Source organism: Oreochromis aureus, linkage group 15 (assembly GCF_013358895.1).
Source record: "Oreochromis aureus strain Israel breed Guangdong linkage group 15, ZZ_aureus, whole genome shotgun sequence".
In the NCBI taxonomy this organism is placed as follows: domain Eukaryota; kingdom Metazoa; phylum Chordata; class Actinopteri; order Cichliformes; family Cichlidae; genus Oreochromis; species Oreochromis aureus.
The window spans coordinates 19,369,543-19,393,428 of record NC_052956.1 but is presented as its reverse complement, the minus strand read 5'-3'; the positions used below and the strand labels follow the sequence as shown (position 1 = coordinate 19,393,428).

Genomic DNA, 23,886 nt, shown 5'->3' with positions numbered 1-23,886 from the left:
GCGTCATATAGTTTGATTATTTCAAATGCAACTTTTTCTTTTCTTTGTTGCACATAGACCAAAAAAAACCTGCTGAAGTTTTTTTTTTTTTAATCTTGTGCATTTGGCTACTTTATAGTCAAGAACACTAAAATCAAATTAATCACTGATTGAAACTGTGGTAAAATAACTTGGACATCTTGTAAAAAGTAAAGTGGCTAGTTGGATTTTTCAGTGCTGCAGGGGGACAAACAAACAAATCTAGTGCTTGCATTCACTTTTGAAATTATTGTGACAGCTATTGGCTGCACTACAACTAGAGAAACTGGTTTAAAAATATTTATTACAATCCTTTGGTAGAAGGCCAAAATCTTTCACATGCAGGAGGAACCCTGATGTATTTGGTCAACAGAAAGGTCACTGACAACACATTGGCTCAAAATGCTGGAAAGGAATTTGAACTACGAGCCAAATTTTCCTTTCCTTCCTGGCAACTTTTTTCTAAACAATAAAAAGAACATCTTCTGATTATTTTACTTATTTGAGCATTATCAAACAAAGTTTGCAAAAGTTGTTATTTCACTGTGACTTTGGCACCATACTTCTAAGCAGTAAACACTCCCTTTCAAAACTCCCAGTGGCGCAGTAGGCTCTGTACAGCTGTATCGGAAGACGTGCACACACAATTATTGACTTGACCTTTCTCTTGGTTGTAGGAAGCAGTCCAACTGGGTTTGACCCAGGACGTGACGAAAGGCAAACTAATGAAGACTTTGCGAAAAGCAAATTGATTTTTTTCTGCTGCCCTCTATTACGTCCACTGCCCACTTCAGTACAAGCAGGCGGGAGAGAAGGCAGGAGGCGGCCGAGCTTGAGCTCATCACTCATCTGCTTAACAGGTTGGCAGAGATGAGAAGTCAACAGCAGAGGACGCCAGAAAATGAAATGCACTTGTTCAAATGAGTTGGGCCAGCGAATAACATTTGGAAACTGAATTGGCTGATTTGAGGGGAAAATCTGGAAACGGACCATTTTGGCCATTTGACAGAAACAAATTAAAAAGCTTTTCGTCTCCACTGCCACATTATTATGGCTTTAACCTTTTTACTAAACATGCTTTCAAACACTTCTATGACATCAACAATGACACTGGACAATTAATCGGTTGGACTGGTAACTAGGGTTCAAGTGGAAACAAATGGGCCTGGATTACTGCAACTCTTTAATTGATGCTTCCCACTTAACTTCATGTAGACCATGTTTACTCACCCAGTACAGGGTTGTAAACTATGGGCATGACCATCAATATGTACCAACTATCGTCTGCAAAGTTTAAAATCATTGTAGGAGCATTTCACAATTGGGTTTAGTCTGCATGAGGCCGTTTTATATAAAAATTTGACCGAGTTCTTTATACCACTCCTGTGTCCGACGACTTCCTGCCACACTGTGCAGGATGATGCAGCCACTCCCATTGTATTCCCAAGATGAAGCCTCAATCTAAGTGTTTTCCTAACCACCAGCTTGTTGGATCTGACTGCACACTTGTACAGATCTAAGCTATCAATCCAAAGAACCCAAAGAACCCTTGCTTTTTGACTCCTACAGCAACAATAACATATAAATGAACATCATTTGTATTTAGCTAGACTGGAAACTAACAATTGAAACCATCAGTAAACTTTTCACTGAGGTCATAGGCAGTTTTCCCATAGACTTCCATAGAATATGTGAGGCTCATTGTCTTCAACCATCCACATAAATGAGGGAAATTTGCTGTCAAAGCAAAACCAGGAACAGAAAAACATGTACGGTTCTCTTGTTACGTATTATTTTTCAGATGCTGTTCTTCTTTTTAGATTCATTATTTTCTTGGTATTGACAATTCAACTTGTGATAATGCAACAATTAGACTGTTTCCACTAAAAAGACCAAATAAAATTCACACTGCTCCAGTGTAATTACGCTCCCTATTAAAAAGAGGTTGCCATGGAATTTTCTAATCTTTTACCTGAAATTACCTGGAAAGTCACAGCCATAATTACTGTACAGTTACAGCTATGGAAGATGCAGTGATTAAAAACCAATTGAAGTACAGTTTAGGACTACTGAATATCACATTAAAGGCTGGATGTGGTACATAGCATCCTAAAAAAGGTAGAGGAAAACAGGTGTTACCTTTTTTTTTATTATAATTTGTGCAACCTTGCAGAGGATAAAGTTGTCAGCTGTTTAAGCACTACAGTAAAAGCTCTGGTACCCTACCTGATACATTAACAAGTTCAGACCAAACAAGAATGGGTTTTTTCAGTTTGTTGGTTAAAATGTGCTTATAAAGTTGCTGCACTCAAGACAGAAACAATTTATTAATTCCCACAAAAACAAAGCTTTTCTCTGAATATATTTTCATCCCAGACACACAGATAAACTCCAGGAGAAATTGTCCAGGAAAGGTCCCAGTGGGAAACCCACAAATCCCTCTACTGCACTATCTGGGCATTAATCCAATACATCTTCTTTAGCCAGCTAAAACAGTTTAAAAGTCTTCCATTTGTAACTATTAGAGCAGTGGTGGGACATGGCCAGCCCAAATCCTTTCTTCCTTTTCTGTGAAACAGATCGGTCCTAATCTTTCCTCTCCCAGAAAAGCAGAAGTGGCTGTGTGAGACTGGCGTACTTTCTACAAGTGGATTTCAGCCGGAGGATTTGATGTGAATGTAGTTTTTGTTGGATTAATTGTCAAATTAAATCCAGATTCTGGTTGTTTCCATAGACTGCATATAAAATGAGGGTACAACCACTGCACAGGGACTGTAATTCACAAAATCAACATTGCTGCTGGTATTATTAAGACCTAAATCTACAGAATGAGCCCAGCAGGAAACTCAGCAGGAAAATGGTTACTGAGGTCACAGAAAAGGCAGCCAAACAGTTGCGGCTGTAACTCAGAAATTAAGATAATGACCCAAAAATTGCCACTGATACATCATCAGCGTGTGTGCACATGAAAGGTAAAAAAAAACAAGTGAAAGCATCTAATAAAACACTGTATGAATGTGTTGTTGAGTGGGTATATGTGACATGTAGTGTAAAACCACTGAGTGCTCAGGAAAAGTAAAACATATACTATGTGGACAAAGCTCTTAATCACTGAGTCAGTTTTTTTTTTACACCCATTGCCACAGGTGTATAAAATGAAGCAACTAGCCGTGTAGTCTGCCTTTACAAACATGCATGAAAGAATGAGTCGTTCTAAAGAGTTTGAGTGTGGCACTGTAATAGGATGCAACCGTTATGACTAGTTTGTGAAGTTTCTTCCCTTCCTCCTATTACACAATCGACTCAGTGGCATTATTCCAAGCTGAAAGTGTTTAGAAACCACAGCAGCTATAAATATGTAAAGCAAAAAATGACTTGAGCTGTCAAAATATCTTGCTTGGAACGCCTTTACATAAACACATAGATGTGCAAACTCCTCCTGGTAAAGCTAGCACGTCACAAGTCAAACTGTGCACGGTAATTTTAGAGCAGTCTCTGGTGGGGGTGGGGTCAATCTTCATCAATCTATGGTGTTAAGGACATATGTTCACTGACATACACAGAGTTTAGAGGTTAGAGAAGAAACCAAAACAGGAAATAACTGTTGTTTTTCCAGAGTTTTCTGTAATATTAGTCAATGTTTCCCAGTGATAATCAGTCTTTTTCTTTAGTGGGGGAAAAGAAAATCCCATAAATTAATTCAAGAACTCTCCTAGACCACTTCTACAAAGATACCTAAAGATTCAGAGAGTAAGCTTGAATATAAACGACATTCGCTGTGGTACAAACACACAAGCGCAAGTCATCTCCAGTAGTTCTCGATGGGTCATAAATGCCCCGACTTTATTTATGTGACCATTAAAGTAAAGATACCATTCAGTGAGGGTAATGTGAGGGCACCGGCTCCTGCTGCTAGAGAATTTAACCTGTGGGAGGACATAATACCACGGCCTCGGTATTGTGCATATTGACTCACCGGCTTGACTTACTGGCTCACTTAAAAGGCAAAACAAAGCCTTTATAGATGTTATTAGATTGCTTGGATTTTTTCAGCCATAACACTGTCTGCTATGAGAAAAATCTATAAAAACAGGTAAATCCACAAAGAAAGAAAAAAGATAATGAGTTGGAGCAAAAGGTGTGGCGTTTGGTCATGTTTAGTGCCACGGGGATACATTTATTGCTGTTTGGTAGATGTGTTTAAACACCGAGATTCACAGTCATAACAGCCAACATCAGGTGACGAGAGTTTTAGCTCATGGCTATGAAAACGGCTTCTGAGATCATTATGGCTACACAGATGTAGTTATTTGGTGATAATGACCTTTTGCACTCAATAAATCTCTGATGTGATGTCTCCTGAATGGCTTATAAGTGAGACGTTTTGGCCAACTAGAAGGAGACCCCAAGGTAAAACCAGGACAAGGTCACTAGGGTCCCACCCTAAAGACTCGGTAGAGAGTCTGACTTTTGGCAAAGGAATGCCTCAGTATCCTCCCAGGTGAGCTGAAGGAGGTAGCTGGGAAGGGGGCCTGGGTCTATGGCCCCTACAACTCATATCCAGAATTGCTGCAGAAGATGGACAGATGGACGGATGGCTGGATCAATGGTTGTGTGATACCTTTGCTGACTCTTCTATTTAATTACCTCTAGTAAAGTTGCAAAATGCCCACAAACATCTGTGTTCAAGCCACATTAACTCCATTTATTTAAACTGTTTAAAAAAAACGAATGCAACTTCTCAGCTATTACCATTATAACACAAAGACACTCGTCTTTCTCCTATGTGTTAGAGTGGCTGCAGGATGCTGGGCTGAATAATTTAGCTTGTGTATTTGGCTTGCCTCGCTCCATAGTAAACTGAACTGAGCACATTACAGCACAGAGCCAGTGCAAGTGTCTGACAGGAGGGGAAAAAAAGGATGCACACTGAAGTTCAAACCACTGGGGGAAAAGCAGAGAGGGCATAAATAAAGAGAAGACAGGTAAGCAGAAGGCAAACTACTTAGCCTTACAGTACCTACCTTCACATTAGAGAACAAATTGGGGTTTAACCTCTGAGTTTATTCTACTGTTGAATACAAAACTGCAAGCCGTGTGGTGTCTTTTTTTTTTTTACTTCAGTGCCATCTGAAGCAATTTGTGAGCATGTTGCACCTTGTTATATAAAAGCATGGCAACATATACAATGGTGTGAATTGTCTGGCCTGAGTTATTAAGATTCACAGCAATTAAAAATTTTGCATGGACAACTTTCCGCATCTTATGTTCTGGGAGAATGTGGTGGGTGGCCTAAAAGTTAAGGGTGATGGCATAAATGTGACAGAAGTGGTTGGGCGTGTAATTTTTAAAAAAATAAAAGTGCAGGAAAGCTGTGTTGGGAAAGTTCCTTATAAAGAGAAAAGCATTGTTACTACCTGATGAACATTTCCGCGAAAACAAAGAGAAAACAAGTTTAATGACCAAAGTAACAGCCACTTGGTCATTAAACTTGACATTCACTGTGATGCACAGACACTCTGGCACTGCGCTCACCCTCTTTGTGAGACATTTATATACAGGCAGCGTGGATTTGATAAGCAGTATTTTGCTTCCTTCGCAGCAGGCATTGAGTAGTCTTCTGAAATGTTTTTGGATGTCATTAGTTTCTTAGTATTTCAGCATAATTGCATCTTGACTTTACATCTCAAGGTGCTGATCTCAGTATTCCAGTATTGAACATGAACTTCCAAGTCCACAAGGCAATCATTTTAGTTGACTGTGTTATCATCAGCAACATTAATAAGTAGATGCTATATATATTTACATAATTTCACCAAAACATCAGTCTTTCACTGCCCTGTTGTTCAATTCTGTTACATCTTAATAAGGCAGATCAATCAGCTTTTGCCTATCCAAAGTTGGATAGCAGTGGCTGTAGTCTAAGCAGGGAATTCCAGACATCCATTACTGAATCCAGAATTACTGGGGGCCTTCGTTTGGAACTATAAAGTGTTGCTGAGGATAACAATATTTGTTGTATCCTGCTAACTGCAACCTGAGTATGGTTGGGCGGATGGGTGGATGGATGGATGGATGGATGGACTTCCCCCAACAACATTTTCCGGTTACTATGAGGTGATCCTTGGGCGCTCCCAGGGAAAGATACAGTCTCTCCACCACATTTTGGGTCCAACCTAGCATTCCTTCCTAGTTAGGTCAACCCAGAAAACCTTGAAAAGAAGGTATCCAGGAGGCATCCTGATCAAATGCCTGATGATGACTTGATGATCCTGGACAGCAAGCAGTATCAACTTATGGTACTTGGATGCACCAGTTTAGAAATTACAGAAAAATATATATCAACTCTGTTTTTAATCTGTGTTTTATTACTTGACAGATACTGGTGGATAACATGGCCCCGCTTCCAAGACTATTTAATCAGTTAGACATGTAAGTTATTATGCTGCTTGAGCTCTTAAAACTTATTTCAGCTGCTCTGTTTGGATTGAATGAAAGGACAAAGCATCCAGATTCAAACCAAAACCACAGCACAGCAGCAGCAACAATAACAACAGTAGCAGTAAAAGTTTCTCACTTTGTAATAAGAGTTAGTACAAAGCAGGACAAGGTCTTTTCTGTGGTCTACACAGCCACACACTTGTTGAATCACAATATGCTACACAACCTTTTCCCTGCAAGAGCCCAAAAAACAAAATCCTTCCACTCTTTTCCTGTGAAAGGAGATCAGCAGGTCTTTAGCTGATATAATATGCAAGAAGTCAGGGGCTGCAGTTTTAAAATGCTAGCCTTCACACTGGGAAAAAAGGGCAAGCAGGAAGGAAGGGGAGATTGAAAAATAAATGGAGTATGTGATTGACAGCCTGTGATTCTGGGTATTAGTCTGAATTGGATTACGAGAAGAGAATCAGCCGGCCATAACCCCTGGAGTGCTTGAGACGCGCTAATATTGAATATCCAAGAGCATTCACCATCAGTGGGCTACAAAGCTTGGTCACAAAATACCGTATCTCCTACGGAGAACACAGCCTGAAGGGCTTCAAATCCAAACCAACTCAAGCATTTGAAAGCTGCCAGCCTGTTTGTGCCAGCCTCTAAAAGCTCATGGTTGCCAAGAATACGCAGAGAAGTTGTTGACGGGAGATGAATTTGCACATTTGTGTTCTTGGACTTTCTACATGATTATCAAAAACTTGAGCAGCATATAAAGATATGCTGACATCAAAGCTAACCAGTGATTGAACAGGAAACTTGAGTGGGTGTAACCTAACCTTATAGGATACATGATCAGCTGACTGTGACCTCTTATCAAATGACATGTGATCATTATGGCCTGAACTTTGTCTCATTTTCTAGGTAATGTTACAAAGAGGAACTCCAATCCACCAAAACACCACCACTGACTTGTTTTGACATGTTGTGTTCAGGGTTTATTTTTTACAAATAATATATATACACATATATATATATATCAGATGACTGTTGTTCTGTGTTTATATTTATGCACTTTTTAAACAACCATAATGCTTACCAGAATTAACATCACTTACCAGCAGTAAACAGAAATCCACCTACAGCTTGCCTTAATAACACAAGAAAATATATCATTATCAGAATCCCAATACAAAGTTACTGTATGTTGAACTTCAATCAAAACCGTATTCCTCTGAGACGAAATCAGCCCTTCTAAACTGACTCATGGGAATACTGGTCTTTTCAATCTTTTCAAATCAATGTTGTTTGTTGCAGCTGGCATCAAATGTAAAATATGAAAGTTCAGTGTCTTGTATAAAGGGAAGAAACTTTTAACAAGATTAGCTCAGTTCTCGTCTATCATTGTGTGTCAGAACGCGAAAGGGCTCAGGGGTGCGAGCTCTTTAAGGGTGAAAATAATGTGACAAAGATGTAAACCACCCTGAGAAGAAAAGCTTTTAAATGCCAGCTTTAAAATGTTGATTTATTGGTTGATTTTACTGTAAGGATAGTTAAAGTTACCCGCCACGCAGCCCATGCTCCATTTCCTCGCACTTAAAAACAAAACAAACATTTTTATCATGCTAATTAACAGTCAAGGGATTATCCCACTGTTTATTTTCAAAAATCCTTTGCAGCAGGCATGCAGACAATGAAAGCCATGACAGAGAAATACTTCCCCATGACTGTCATTAACTTTCCCCCTCAGATCTACATGAATGACAAAGATGACCCATTTTGACTGCAGTACTTAACAAAGGGATATAGATCGCACCGCTGTAAACTACAAAAACAGTTAAATCAATTTGTTTAAAGAATTAAAAAACAATAAACACAAAGTCAACATGACAAGTAATATCAATCTATGTGAATTTAATATAATTTTCAGTTTTAAAGTCAGATAGGAGCGATGAAGCCCATCCTCACACAATCTTAAATTATTATTCTAATGTAGGTGGTTCATAAAAATGTTATACTATCATATAGTGATGATTAACAAGTTAAAAAAAAGTGTTTCAACAAAACTATTTCTCTTGACTTTCTGTCATTAGTATCTAATTGTTTTCACAGATACTCTAATCACGAGCTCCTCTCACATGGGTAATGCTATTAAAACAAAGTGATTAGACTAAAGATTAAAGTCATTACAACAAAGAATAATATTGGTTTAGTTGAGATCAGCAGACTCACAGCGTTGAATTTATGCATCTTGGCAGAAATTTAAATATCTCCTCTTCTTAAACGACTTTAAATCACTTTTTCTGTTTCAATTCTCTCTTTTGGTTTGGTTTCAACAAAATGTAATCTGTAACTTATAATGAGCTTGGACTGTCAGATTGTTTATTATAGGACAATCTAACCTCCCGGCCTCACTAATCTACAAGTGTGGATGGTCATTAACATGTTTTACATGCACGTATTCGCCCAAAGTCCATGCAGCAGCACTACAAAGCATATATTATTGTATAAAGGAAAACAGAGGCTAATAATATTGCACTCCCACTGCAGATAGCTAATGATCTAAAACAAAATCCACAGCATGCACTCCAGATCTGAAACCAGCCTGGGACCTGCATCTTTCCCATTCTTTCCCTGTTTTCTTTTTTTCAGCTTCTACAAATAGTCCAATTTACACGACAAAAGCCTGCTTTCAAACAACAGTCAGGTTCGAAAAGACGGACTAATTATCCATATAATAGTTCTCGAATGAAATGAAATACATTTTCATGACATACTGAATGCCCCAGTGCACTCTGAGCAGCCTAATTTCTCCTTTCAACATCACTGTTGTTGTAGCTCGCTAATTAATTGATAAGTTTTGATTCCTTTCTTTGTTCCAGGTTTACCTTGCAGTTAACACACTCCCTATAAATGTTTCACATTAAAAACCTTGTAGTGATGTGTAGGGGTTCACCGCAAACTTCTGATAGCATACTAATGCACACTAAATGGATCAGAGAGCAAGAAGCCTTCTTGTCAAAGTATTTTCAGATACACAAAAATAAAAAATACAGCCCTGTCATATATGACTATGATTTCTGTTTGTAAAAAGAGAACAGGAACGTGAGTTGAAATAAAGACAATGACTGTAGGACAAAAGGAACAGAATCCACGTGCAATGCTCTCTTACAACAGATAAATCACAGTCACAGTGGTAGAGTCACCGAAATCTGTCAATAGGCAATTCCCCACAGCATGAAGATGAAGAAAACACACACACATATACACCAATGGCAAAACCCAGTTTGATTACCTACTGCCAGCCAAAGCCTGTGGTGTATCGACAGGAATTGGTAAAGAGAAGCAAAGCTCACCTTTAGGTAAAAATGTCAGCCGGTGTACACTGGAGGTCTGAGTGTGAGAGTACCAATTGAAACACCACAAGACTTCCTTCAGACCAACCTACAAATCCATTTCAGATCTTTTTATGTGGGACTACAAATACATGTGTTTCTTTAGACAGTTTTAAAAGCCCCTCAGTTTGTTTCTGCCTGTTGTTGATGGTTAGACTGCAAGCACTCTGGAAGCTTAAAAAATATGATGTAAGTGGAGGAGAGAGGGAGGAGAGAGGGCTGAAGGAGACAGAGGTGATCTGGATGATCCGTGGAGGGCCCACGAAGGGTTACTTATGAATCGTTATTGACATTTCATTTAGCTAGCTTCTTAGTGGTGTCTACGCTAAAGGCACTGCCGCATTAGCAGGCTGACAATTTTACTTTTGTTGGATGAGTGAAGGCACATTTCAAACCTCCAGATTCACAATATGACTCATAAGAAAACATCATTATCCTGTGCAGCAAACTGTGTTCATTTAATGTCACTTAATGCTTAAAAACATGCAGTATTAACAGTTTGAAGTGGCACTGCCTGACATCTTAATTCATCAAAACCTCTGAAATGAAGCCCAGGATAAAATGCTTTTAACTTGCTAATACCTTACCAAGATTTGTAAATCAAAATTAGTTCTCCAGTAAGCAATAACCTAGACTTCATGCCAGTCTATACGCCATAATGGTGTATAGACACTCATCCACCTAACACACTGTATACTGCTATTGCTACACCTTTTTTGCACATGCTCTTCTTTCTTATTCAGATATTTATTAGTAAGTGACTTATATATATGTATATATTGTACATATTGTGCTATTTCTTACTTCTTGTATTGTCTGTTTTTGTTACTGTTTGTACTGGAGCACTGTAACCAAGATAATTTCCCTTAGGGACCAATAAAGTATTCTGATTCTGATTAATCTCTAGATCCAGTCCAAACCGACTTAGGGTCGATGTTATGAATTACTGTTACCAGACAGTGTTTCCTCACAGAATATGATGTATTTGTGGCAGCAGTTTCTCTTCTGCAGATATTTTTTTCTGTCAACACTACTTTGAAGCTAATAAATAACCGAGAAATTATCAGCTGCAACTCCAGTGAGTCTCTCTCCCTGTGGATGAACTAATCCACCATCATGGACTGCAGCTGGCATTCTTGTGCTCAGCGTCTATCCCACAGTGGAATGAAATCAGCTTTTGGGGAAAAACATTGATTTCTATCAAAACAATGAACACGTTGGGGAACGGGAAGATTCGCAGGTCAATCAAGGGCAGATAGAGTTATTTCATTTGCTCTTCAGATGATTATAGAAAAAACCCCAGAAAACTATTACACTGAGTTGTTAAAATATACAGACAAAGTAAAGTCTATGTGTGAGAAAGCTGCGAAATATTAACATGCAAACTATTTTCAGCATTGGTAAATCTGCCTCCCAATTTTCTCAGTGAATCGATGACATTCGCCAGTGAAATGTCATGACTCTCTAAAGCTGAAAATAAAACACTGAAATTACTCGTTTTGTCTGACCAGTGTACCCAACAAAAATATATATATATAAAAATATATATATATTTTAGCTTTTCAATTACACATGGCAGATATAAAGTTTCTGTATGCTTATCAGACCAATAACTATGCATGAGGTAAAAAGGAGCTGGGAGGGTGGATGCAACAACAGCAGTAAAGGCCTTGATGTACACTGAGATGGATGCAGGCTATAGGCTTAATATACACCATAACCTCAGTGCATTTAGGTCTGTTGTGTGTGGGATGCAGGAAATCACCCTGTGATATGATCTGACTATTCAAAGGCTACAAGACACACATAGACACAAATATGACACCCATGCAGCAATAGGATGAGTATGTGTGTACGTGCATGTGTATGTGCGCATATGCAGAATTACCCCTATCATTCACCTTGAGTCATTAGAGAAACCTCACAGCCAGGAGACCAGGAACAAGTACATTCATCCTCATCCTCTCCCAGTACAAAATACTATATACCTTCCAGAAACCCAAACACTGCACCAATCAATCCTTACTGAGTCTTTAAGAGCCTTGTAGTAACGATCTATATTAATAAATGGATTTAAAATATCCAAAGGCTTGTGGGCTATCCACTAGGACCGTATATTCACAGTGACTTTATTACACTAATACAGTATTCATTCCTCGGCCCTTCGTGCCACCCAGTGTCCTGGCCTCAGGGTAGAGGTGCAGTATAATCTGTCTTCACAAGGTAGAAAGTACACATCCTCATACACACAACATTTTTAGTCATTAACAATTAGAATTTACAATCAAATCTTGAAAGTTCTGTTCTATACAGATACATATTTTATGCTTGAATCGCTTAAGCAAGATAACAAGCTAATATGTGTCTGAATGTGTGGTTTTTCTATTCCTATTCCCAGCTGCCTTCTTCTGTAGAAACAGAATAAACACTCAAAGTCAGAAACGACTACTAGCCGTCAAAAAAGTGCAGTGTGGAACAATTAACATTAAAATTAGGTTAAATGCCACAAGCTGAAGCTAATATGTCACAAGTCTGCCGAAGTTATGTGTTGTCATTTGAGGGTCATTCAGCGTGGAGAACAATCTTCAAAGTAAATACAAAATACACAATTTAATGCAGAGTTTAATACAGAATTTACTTCCACTACTGACATACTTTGAAAAAATTGTGATGTGTTTACGTTTTAAAAACAGAAGAAGAAAAAAATACCTTTTTTAAAAATTAAGTGCATTTCCACAAAGTACAACTACAAACTGAATAAATAAAATAAATAAATGTAAACTGAACTAAACATGCCGTTGCCTGGTGGGAAGTGAATTCAGAATTTTTTCCTTAATTATTAGTCCTTTATTTATTCAGGTAAAAATCTCATTGAGATTTAAAATCTCATTTCCAAGAGAGACCTGGCAATATTTGCATCTCCAGAGAACAAAGTAGATGCAGGACAACAATCATTATCCTATCTTAATAATCAGTAGAAGCTAACACTGTAATTCAAATAAAAATCATATTAATTACACAGCTTTTTGAAGAAGAAGTAAACCAGATGTTAGTTTCCTTTCAACCGGGCATAGAGTCAGTTTTGTGAAACTGGAAAACAGATGTGACATCTATCGATTTCATTTAAATACGAGTGCATGTAAAGACAATTTAGATAGCCTTAAAATAAAACAACAGCACAATCAAAGGGCCTTTTATATGACAAATCTCCATTTGGAGATCAAATTATAAAAACGTTTAAAGCATTTAATTACTTTACAAGTGAGCCAATTTGTTCAGATTAAAGCGTTACGTCGGGCAATTCCATTTCGATCGGGCTTTTGTTCAGATTATTGACATGAAAGATTCCAACACAGCTACTGATGACTAATGTCTTTACAAAATAATGGCACTGCTATTGAAGAGAGGCTCCACTGTCAGGATTGGCAAACACACAAGTCCTTTACTCTGTATAAACACACACACACTTCTGCAGGAGGCTGCTGGGCTGCTTGTGGGCCTCAGCTATTATAGCCATTAGACAATTAAACAGAGCACCTGGAGGGGCCGGCAGTAACTCTATCTGACACACACAGACACACACATACAGGGTCAATACAGAAATAGGACTAAGAGGCTGCCAAGTTACCCTGAAAAAAAGACTTGGAATTTTATTTCAGGCTCCAAAGCCTGGCAAAGCAGCTTTTACTTTTTTGTGAAACACATGCTTGCTTGCAAAGACGCACCCACACACACACACACACACACACCAGACACAGTGTAAAGCACATAACTGTGTTGGGAGTGGGCAAAAACCACTGAACTGAATCCTTAACACAGCAAATGTTAAAAGCAGAGAAAGTAGCAGAAGAGAAGATGAAGAGAACGGAGGAAAGTGAAGAAAATAAAGGGGAAGGAAATGACTGGCTTGTACAGATGTCAGAAGAGAAAGTGAAGACTAATGCTTCATCACTGCTCAGCAGTTGGCTTTCGTGATAACCAAAGACCTTCACAAACCAGCACCTTATCTGTCGTTTTCTGAACAGCAGGATGTGGTCACACAAGCCCCTCCTTAGAGTTTCCACTGTGTAAAGTTTAAAGACGAGTCTGTGCTGACAGAGGTAACAGGAAAGACAGGATGACAAGTGAGTGTCCTTTAAGATACATACTGCAGGCACACTGTCCTTATAGCTAGCCAAACACTCATTTACATTTCATCTGCATACTAAACAACAACAAGCTCCACCTCATCACACACAAACACTCACCAAGGAACAAGATGATGAGTCACTTAGGACAGCAGCAGTTGCTCAGAGCAGAAAAGGTGAGTGTGTGCATAATAAATTGCAACAACTCTTTCATTGCACCGAAAATCTTCCTCAAAATACAGAGCTTCAATGTTGAGTCTTTAAGGACGAGGACATCCCCAGCGTTAAAGGAAAAGTTTCAAGGTGTGTTTTAGGTTGTGATTCAACTCTGGCTTCAAAATCAAACCATAAGCACAATTATGTCTGCACTTTATACTGCTGGTATGTCTTTACGAAGGGGCACACTAGATCAGAAATTCATAATGCACAGTCACCCCACCGAGGCGATACCGACTTTACTTTACAACCTTACTTGAGTTCTCCAGGAGAAACTGTATGAATTCTGCCTATATTTTAATAATATCCGGTGACCCCTTACTAAGGCTTCAAGTAGAGCCATAATAGTTTTAACCTCTCTAAATAAGTTTCTAGCAAAGCCCTAACTCCTTGTCTTCCTATACAACTTTAAATACTCCAGCTTAAGGCGTCAACTGATAACAGTGGCCCATTTTTCCAAAGTGAAAATGTGTGAACCTTCAGACACGGATTAGGAGGCATTTTAAAATGGGGAATGGGCAAGACAATGTGTTTGCCATTAGGCTAGGTTTTCTGTATATACAGGGCAGGCACATAACTAGCAGCTGTCAAGGGTTTCTTCTGTTGTCTCACAGCTTTTCATAATCAGGTTGGAGAAAAATACACGTCTTTTTAGAGAACAGTCTGGGTTCCAGCACTGATACCTTGCTCATGGTTGTATGAATAGGACGACATGTCCTTCAAATTGTCATGTGATGTACTTGATCTGTGGCTAAATTTCTGCCTGTTACTGTTCAAATGTACTTTGACCTGCAGTGTTTAAGCTGTATTCACATGCTTTTCCAGTCCCTGCTTTTTTGACGTTCTCACACAAACTCTAAACAGTGCCAGGAGAATCAAGTTGGAACAAAGCCTGCAGTCACGTTTTCTCACAGGCATTACTAGAAAGGTTCACTTTTCTTTAAGCCTGTGGCTTCCAAACTTTCTGTGCCCAAGGCACAGCAAATAGCATGCCAAAATGTACTCACAGCCTTTATGTGATCTGACACGTGTTCACTTCTTCTTTTGATTATATTTCAGACAGCCCCCTTGTAGAATTTGCACATAGCATGACAACTGCAATTTGTTTTTTGCAAGCGTGTCACACACAGTACTTTACTCGTCTCCAATACATTATTAAACATTTTCACACAGTCCAATAAACAGTCTGGCTGCCTCTGGTTCAGCCTGAGCTCTTTGTTGAAATAGGCCACGTTTCTTTCCAAAGGAATGTTTAGTGTTGATGAGTCACCTTATTAGTAGTAGCTAACCTCTCCTGTTAGGTGGCATACTCGTTTGACTTGTTGGCATCCACACATCACCTGAAGCCATACAAGAATGGTCAAAGACAATGTTAACACAATTTGGAAGCATGGGTTTAAACACAGGAGGGCAGAAGGCACGTGACTGCCACTTCCTGTTTTTCAACAATTACCTGCTCCTATGGATATAATCAGGCATCATGTAGGCCTTTTATAGGAGAGTTGGTAGGTGAAAGACTGTATCTGTGTGCCTTATCAAACTGATACAGAAATCTGTATTCTTATATGCAGCTTTGCCTAAACTAAGGCTGTGCTCACTCTTAGCACAAAGAGCATTTTTCACTGGTAGAAAAAAATGCTTGGACTATTTGGTCTAAAAAAGCAGCTAAAAATGTCTTGTGAAAGATAAAATTTCCACAGTACAAGATGGGAAAAAATGCAAACAGTTGCCTCATCCTCTGTCTTTGAAACTTAAAGAGACGGGGATGGCGTTTTCCCTAATGTTTGTGTTTGCATAACATTGTACGGGGGAGGGCACAGTATGGTGCACAGAATGCTGCCTACCAACAAGAGCTGTGGACAATATGCAGCTCACTGCAGACTGGGAAATGGCCTCTTTAATCTGACACAGTCATAACAAAACAAAAAAAGAAAGTGACTCTAAACAGTCTCTTTATAATGAATGTTATGACATGTTAACTATCATGTTATACAGGCGACTGCACTGCGGGAGGACCATCTTTAACTTGTCCACCATCGCCGATCATTTTTTAGTTTTTGAGAAACAACAGATCCAACTACTTCTTTCAACCAAAGCAGTTAGGGAGCTGACAAGTTTAAAAACTAAACTATACCTAAAAAGCTTTGTGGCTACTACACATGTGTAAAAACAACTTCAAAAGACGCTGTGAGCTACAGAAGACAGTGCTGACAATAATGTTAAAAACACTGGTTTACACATTCACATTCAAATCAAATCGAACAGAATAAGAAAACTACACTCAAGCTTTCATTATACTTTCCACGTCCACTAGGGCCCACTCAGGTATGAGTGACAAATTTCATCAGAAGGTGGGTGCCAGGCGCCTGCTTGTTTTTTGTGTACACATGGAGTTACGTGTGGAGAATTTGCATTGCAATCCACACACTACACATGCACCCCAGGTGGTGGACTTCAAAGAAGTATAACAGGAATGGCTACTTGGCCATCAGGTCTCCAGCTGTCCATGTCCACAGCAAAGCATAATGGCTTTGCATCTGACCTGTGGTTAGCCTACGTCAAAGGAAGTGCAGAGCACACGGGTCAGCAATAAGCCCATTAACTCAACCGCTAACAAGAGCTTAATCTGCATCACTGGAACCACTGTTATTCAATGCATTGCAAGGTTGTGTTAAAATAAAAATGTAGAAAATAAATTTCTCATACTTCATGAAATCGCAAGGCGTATTTATCCTTTACAGAGCGACCCATGCTGTATGCGCTCTGCCCATCTCAAACTCAACATGCGCCCGCTGACACGACAGCTCAGTGCAGGGCTGATCCCTTGATAACTCGATCAGATGGTGAAGTTTAGCTGGGAGATGGCAGATCTCAGAAGTTGATCTTCAAACAAGCCTGGAGACCCGTGTGGTCCAACTGTGCTAAGTGAATGGCTAAAATCAACTCAGCAATCTCTAGAAGGGCGCTGATACAACACATGCCCCACCGTGAACAATGCATCCATCCATCATCTTGTGCTTATCCTTATCAAGTCGGTGATTCTCAAAACCAAACTGAATGACTTCTTCCTTCATCTGTGCTTAAATTTCATGCAAATCAGCTTCATACTTGTTATGTAATCTTTAAGGGTGCTAATATCTCTGAAGCCACTTCCCCAGTGTAATAAACGTGTGATAGGAGAAAAAAAAGCTATTTTTCTTTTACTGCACTTGTTAACTGTCAGCTACTACTGGAGGTTTCAAATCAACAGCGGTGACTAAAGAGGCTTCTTTCAGCTGCTCCCTTTAGGGGTCGCCACAACGACCAGCTCTTCCATCTCCCATCCCTTGCAATCTTCTCTGTTACACCAACAGCCGGTTCTGCATGTCATCCTTCACTACATCCACAAACCTCCTCTGTGGTCTTCTTGTATGTTCAACATTTTTTCTCCAATATATTCACAATTTCACATGCTCAAACCATCTCATCGGTACAAGTACACATCTAGTCAGTACACTTCTTTTGAGTTCTTATGACCCTTTATTATATATGCCACGTGCTTTTTTCCATGATGAGAAACCATAAAGCAACTATTATGTAGTGTTGTTTTCTAGTTCAAAGCATTGTGGCTTCTCCCAGAAGATTACAATATGTTTATTAGCCACTTCATTAGAGTTGGGTTTGGTGAAGCCTCACACGTTTGATTTTCTGCCTTGGACCATTTTTGCAACACTATGACTTACAGAAACTGAGATTAACAAGCATGTCTGGGTGAGATCTAAAGTGACCTCCCCTTAGCCTCAGTCTACTCATTTAACAATAAAACACATAGCTGATTTTGTTTTGAACGAAGATCACAGCTCAAAGTCTCTTACTGCCAAGCAAACAGGAGCTGATCTCATGAAAAAAAGTTGCATTTTACTGCTTGAAGCACTACTGGATCTTTTTATGATTTACTACTGCAGGTTGTTACAGTTCATCTCCTGATGAAGGAAAAATATGCTCTGAACAGAGCACCTGACCTGAATCAAACTTATAACGGTGCATGCAAGTCGACACAGCGTCTGGTATTTTCAAAAATGGAAGAAAATAAACAAAGCATTGTGTACAGCACTTAATATTTTTATGTTATTGAAAACAAAAAACAAAGCAGCAATACAATGTGTTACAACTGTACTTTATAAACATGAAAATCTGACCTCAAAACCCCACAGGGTTCAGAACCATTGTGTTTTCAATGGGACAGTTGTGTGCTGACTTTCCCCCCAGGTTATTAAAATCACAGCTGAACTCTAAAGCATAAACACCCAGCTGGGATGTTGGAAATGGGATTTAGGAGCTCACTAACAAAACACAAACATTAACACTGTGTTATTTTGCCTAACACCATGATACTAAGTGCAGGAAGACCGTGGGTACATGTAAATGCACAATTGGCATGGCTTAGTTTGTAAAGAGAGTGGCCTCTTGTTGACATGGTTTATTTAATGCCACATTCATGTGGCTGACGGCATGACCGCAGGACTTCTGACTTATTTAATGGCACTTGACACATCTTAAGCTTGGCTTGTCAACCATCTGCAGTACATTGTGTCTTTAATAACAGACACTAGAAAAAGGCTTTAGTACAGATACAGTGTGATGTATCAATAAAATCTCCTGCCATATTAAATTGTTATAAAGCTTCAGTAAACTACATCAATGTTAAATGACAAGATTTCATAAACAACTGGTCTCCATACAGTTACTTTAGTGAGTCTGTTTGTTCATTTTTTTGGCCACTGCCAAAAATGCATTTCACTCTTGAGTAAAGTAAATCCCTAAACTATATTTTCATACAACAATCCTGATGATTTGGTTGGTGTTTTTGGTATTGAGGTAAAAACCCTATTATAATTCTCTCCTGAGAGTAAAAATATCATGGTTTAATGTCAGGGATCATTTAAGGAGTCAGCCTAATCCACTGCTGTGATTTTTGTATCTGCTAATATTGACCACGGGTCTACAGACATCCTGGAGGCCATGCCGGAGGTCATATCCTGACCTTCTTCACAATGACTCACCGATATCTGATTTACAAGTGATTTTCAAATCAGCCCACATGATTTTGTGTCTATCAGCCACATGTTCTCAATCAGGACCCTTCTGTGCTCACTCACTCAGCGGGTTTCTCTGTGTGTCTATTAGTGCACCCCCGTGAAAAAGTAATCAAGCCTCCTCACAGAGTTGAACGTCACCGGTCAGCTGCAAGATTTAAACCGGCAGGAGAAGTGAATAACATCAGTTATTTGGTTACAAGGCAATGCTCTGCAAGGAAATCTTCTCCTGGTTTTCTTGCAGACGCTAATTTGGCATATAACAGTCACCTGAAGAACAGGCAGACACACTGCGACTGCAGCAGCCTCCTCAACGACTACCTCAAGGAATAAAACAAAGAAAAAAAACTACATGTGCAGATATAATTCAGCACCCATAGGATTGGCTTAATAAGCTGGAGTCCCCAGACACCACATGACAACCCTAAAGGCCCCCCTTGTCCATGCCCCAATGTGTCAGAGGAATTCTGGAAGCACAAGAGGACAGGCACTATATTAGTTTGGTAGCTTTAACCCCCTAAGATCTGTCGTCACCCTCTTCCTACCTCTTTGCTCTCCAATGCTTTTGTTTTTGTTTTTATAGATTCTCCCAAGTCTTGGCACCAAAATCAATTTGCATTTTATCAAGAAAAATTCCCTCTTTGGACTTTTCAAAACATATGTTTAGTGTTGAGATCATCACCTGCAATGCTTTGGCTAACCCATGCACATTTTCAAAATGACACAAACACATACGACTATCACAGTGGTTTAGATCTGATTTAACGTTTTAGTGAGGATGTTTTAGTAACAGTCTAGGGCTGAGAGGATCATAACATCACAGATGAAACAGCAGGTTGGCTGCTTTCATAAGATGCTGCCTGAAACCACCTCTGCGACTTCAAGGCTGGGATTTCCCCTTATTTCTACACACACACTGTGCACTGGCATAACACAATAATAGCAGACATGCTACCTGTTGGTATTTTCACCCTGCTGCAGGCAACAAGGCTAACGTTTTGTTTCCATCTGCTGTGCCAAAAAAACATTCAATAACGAAAAACACAGATGCTGTGACACTACCACTGTAAATAAACACAAGAGTGAATTAAGCTTCTGTTGCAATAATTAATAGTATTAATTAGAGAGACGCACACGTTCGTTTTTTATTTAAAACAAATCCATTAAGGTTAGGAATGATGGAGCTCACTGAAAATCTAGGTCACATAAAGATCTATGAAATGATGCAAAAGGTGTGTTTTACCCCCCCTCTCCCAGCCACCATCCGAGAATATGCCAACTAATACCAGTTGATTCTGCACCAGCCCCTTATTGTCCTGAGACTGGGAAACTTGAAAGACAGGTAGGTCAGCCCGGAGGGGGGCAGTGGATCTCGCAAGCATTCCTGATTTTCCCCCGGTGTAGTGGAAAGGCAAAACGGTATTACTAACTGCGTTCAAAAAGCTCCCTAATTAAACTGCCAAGTACACCGAAGAGCATACAGAGATCTCTTCACGTGGAAATATGATTAGATAAACATTAACATATATCCTGTGAATTTCGGTTATAAGAACCACCTCACAGTTTGTTTCGACTAACTAAAAATCATTAATTGTGTACCTGGTGTTCACCAACTCCCACCGCTCTGCGAGAAGTAAATCAGCGGTTCGGGATAACAAGACTGTCGTGGCTAAAGTTAAATTTACATTCACATTAGTTCTTTTTTGCATTTTATGTGTGTGCCGAATTGCAGACAGGTTGTGAACGATCCCTATAACATGTTGAGTCACGTTCTCCCATGACTCTAAACAGCCCCACGCCGAGGCACATTTAAAATATCGGATTTTAGAAGGAGCTCAGCTTGACAAGAATCCTCTCCAGATCTTACCTCCTTGATTTTAGCCCGTCTCTCCCTGGTTTCGGGGTCCTGGGGTTCTAGTCCCGTCGCCCCCGGCGGGCGGTGGTACTCTATGAAAGGTAAATTATTGCCATCCTTCCCACCTTTACCCATGCTCTCCTTCGTAACTTTCGCTTTATCAGCTAGAATGTCATTTTGTATCACGTCGGGAAGTTTTTGTAGAGTATCCTTAGCCTCTAACAGAGCCTTTTCGTGGTCTTTCTTGATTTTTGCCAGGAGCCTGTCGTCGTTTCCAGCCGAACCCGCGTCGCTGCTGTCCGGACCGGTGTGGGTGTTCGTCTCGACCGCGGAGGAATGAAAGAAAACTCCGCTGAGCAGCTTGGAGGAGTCCGGAAGGAAGAAAATTGCCCCGAAACACAGGGTTATAAAAGCGCTGAACACTAATAACAAAATAAATTTTTCTGTCAACCTGAAAGAAGTCGGGCTGGCAGACTTCCTATTCGGGGTCGCGGTAAAAGGCAGAAGAGTTGCAACTGGCATTTTCCCCTCTTGCTTTAACAACTCAAACAACACACATAAAACGATTTCAAATGGGAGATTTAACTAGAGTCGGGCTCAGCTTCGGCTTATTCCGTTCAGAAATCCATCTCCGAGTGATACGAGCCGTGTCAGATAGAAAACAACAGCGATAAAATCTCCTGTGAAAAGTTCTGCTGTGAAGCTTGTGTCCATACCGGAGACTCGCTGCAGATAGAGCGAGTCCAGCGGTTCACACAGGAAGCCACGGTAGATGGGCGTGACTGAAAGCCGCGATGACCGAATCACGTTCGTCCCTGTGAGTGGTGGGAGCTTGGATGCGGGCGTGTCCCGCTAACTGCTCGGTATAAAAGCGCTGACAGCCTCGTAAACCGTCATTTCTCACTAAGCGGGGAGAGGGCTGGAGTGGAATGTAACACACGGGCATTTAAGCTTGTTACTTTCCTAAGCAATATACACAAAAGTAGGATTTATTAGACGAAATTGTCCACCATCTCTCCGACATACAGACAAGTAGGTATGATATTGAATGAGGAATTTTAAGAATTACCTGAAAGCATCATAGAATGCACTGCAATGCACTGCACAAATGCAACACAACCATGATTAGCTAACAACAGCACATACAAAACAACAACAACAATAAAACACTAATACATTTGTACTTTTATTTTTTTCAAACATGTTAACAGAGCACATTACTTGTAGTAATAGTTTATTATTGTTGTATTAACAGTTTTGCATTACAAAGTAAAATACTCCTTTTGCCATAAGCTAAATTCCTCACTGGCTCATTTGTAAGTCTAGTCCTCTGTAACAAATGAGAAAAGCATATCATGTGACTTTCTGTCTGAACTTCAGTCATGTGATCTGTTAATTTTAACATGTTTGGGGGGATTGAGGGTGGGCAGAACAATAGTGGCTTTAGGCCCATTAAGCCAGATGATGTGGAAAAACCTTATTGACTTTTATGTTGAAAACCCTAGAATCTCATGTTCTGCATGCCAAACGAATATATAATCAAAGACAAACGTCCATCTTCTCAAGAAAGTCTGGCTAGTGTGAACCATGAAAACAACCTTCACAGGGCCTTGGTGTTTCTGGTGTATGATAAGACAATAAATGAAGGAACTGCCTAAGAGTGAATGTCCTGCAAAGATCACACCAAGAGTGCAATAAGGTGAAAGAGCTGAAAAGGAGGCCAGGAGAAACAGGAAACACCTACGGATATATCTGCAACCTGCTAAAATCTTTGTTCATGTGTCCACTTTAGGACACGTGAACACCATGGGTGTTAATGGAAAGGTACCTCAAAGGAAACAACTGGTCACTAAAAAAAAATAAAACACGCCCCCATGTCTTAAATGACCTCGATGCTCATCTAGAAAGTAAAAATCCACAGTGCTTGCAGTCAAAAGGCACTACACACCAACACAAAGCATCACAGAGGGAGCATCATGGTTTGGAGATAGTTTGTATCCCTTCTATTATTGAGGAAACAATGAATTCAAGAATACATCAAGTAATCTTTCAGGACAATACATAGCTTTGGTCCATGACTTAAAACTTAATGGAAAGACTCAAAGCACAGAGGTAAATCAGAGCAGTTGAAAGTAGTGGAAAATGAAGTCAGAGTACTGACCTTGAGATGCTCTGCCATGACCTGAATAGGGCTATTCAACCAAGACTTTCCTCCAATGTTGATGCACTAAGGCTTTTGGAGGAAGTGGTGGTCTACATTTCCTTTTGATTGTTGTGCAAGGCTTATAAGCAGCTACAGGAAACATCAGATGGTGACTGACACTATTAAAGAAGGCTGGTAACCGGAAACACAATATAAGAACAATGAAGCCACTGTAGAAGTGCTATAAACGCCAGCTGCTCTTTATGGCCATTTGAGGCTGTTCCAAAAGGGTCAGTCCTCATAGATTCCGATTTTATTCCCGTAATGTCAACATGTTTAAAATCTGGTGAAAGAATTTTTTTGGTCTCTGTAGCTAATTGCTACCTAGATTTATTTATTTATTTTACAAATCATTTTCTTAGATTATGTCAAGGCTAATCATGAGCTGTTTATTAAGACATGGCCACTTTTCGTTTCAGGAAATGAAGATGGTTATCGTTATAAAAGCTAAAACGGAGGCTTCATAACGCAGAGTTCACTAACAAGTGGGGAATATCACCGTGACTACATCCATCTTTTATATCCAGCCTATTGAGCTGACTTGTTTTTTCCAACACGCTGCGAT

General features: G+C 39.7%; 1 protein-coding gene across 1 annotated transcript in view; it reads right to left on the bottom strand.

Moving 5' to 3' along the window:
• man1a1 (mannosidase, alpha, class 1A, member 1) overlaps nucleotides 1-21,839 on the bottom strand; it is a 148,942-nt gene extending 127,103 nt beyond the window's left edge. The window contains exon 1 of the mRNA XM_031750534.2: nucleotides 21,131-21,839. Coding sequence (XP_031606394.1) covers nucleotides 21,131-21,640 — 510 coding nt within the window. The 5' untranslated portion in view covers nucleotides 21,641-21,839. The remainder of the gene's footprint in view (nucleotides 1-21,130) is intronic.
• Between the last annotated feature and the right edge of the window lie 2,047 nt (nucleotides 21,840-23,886).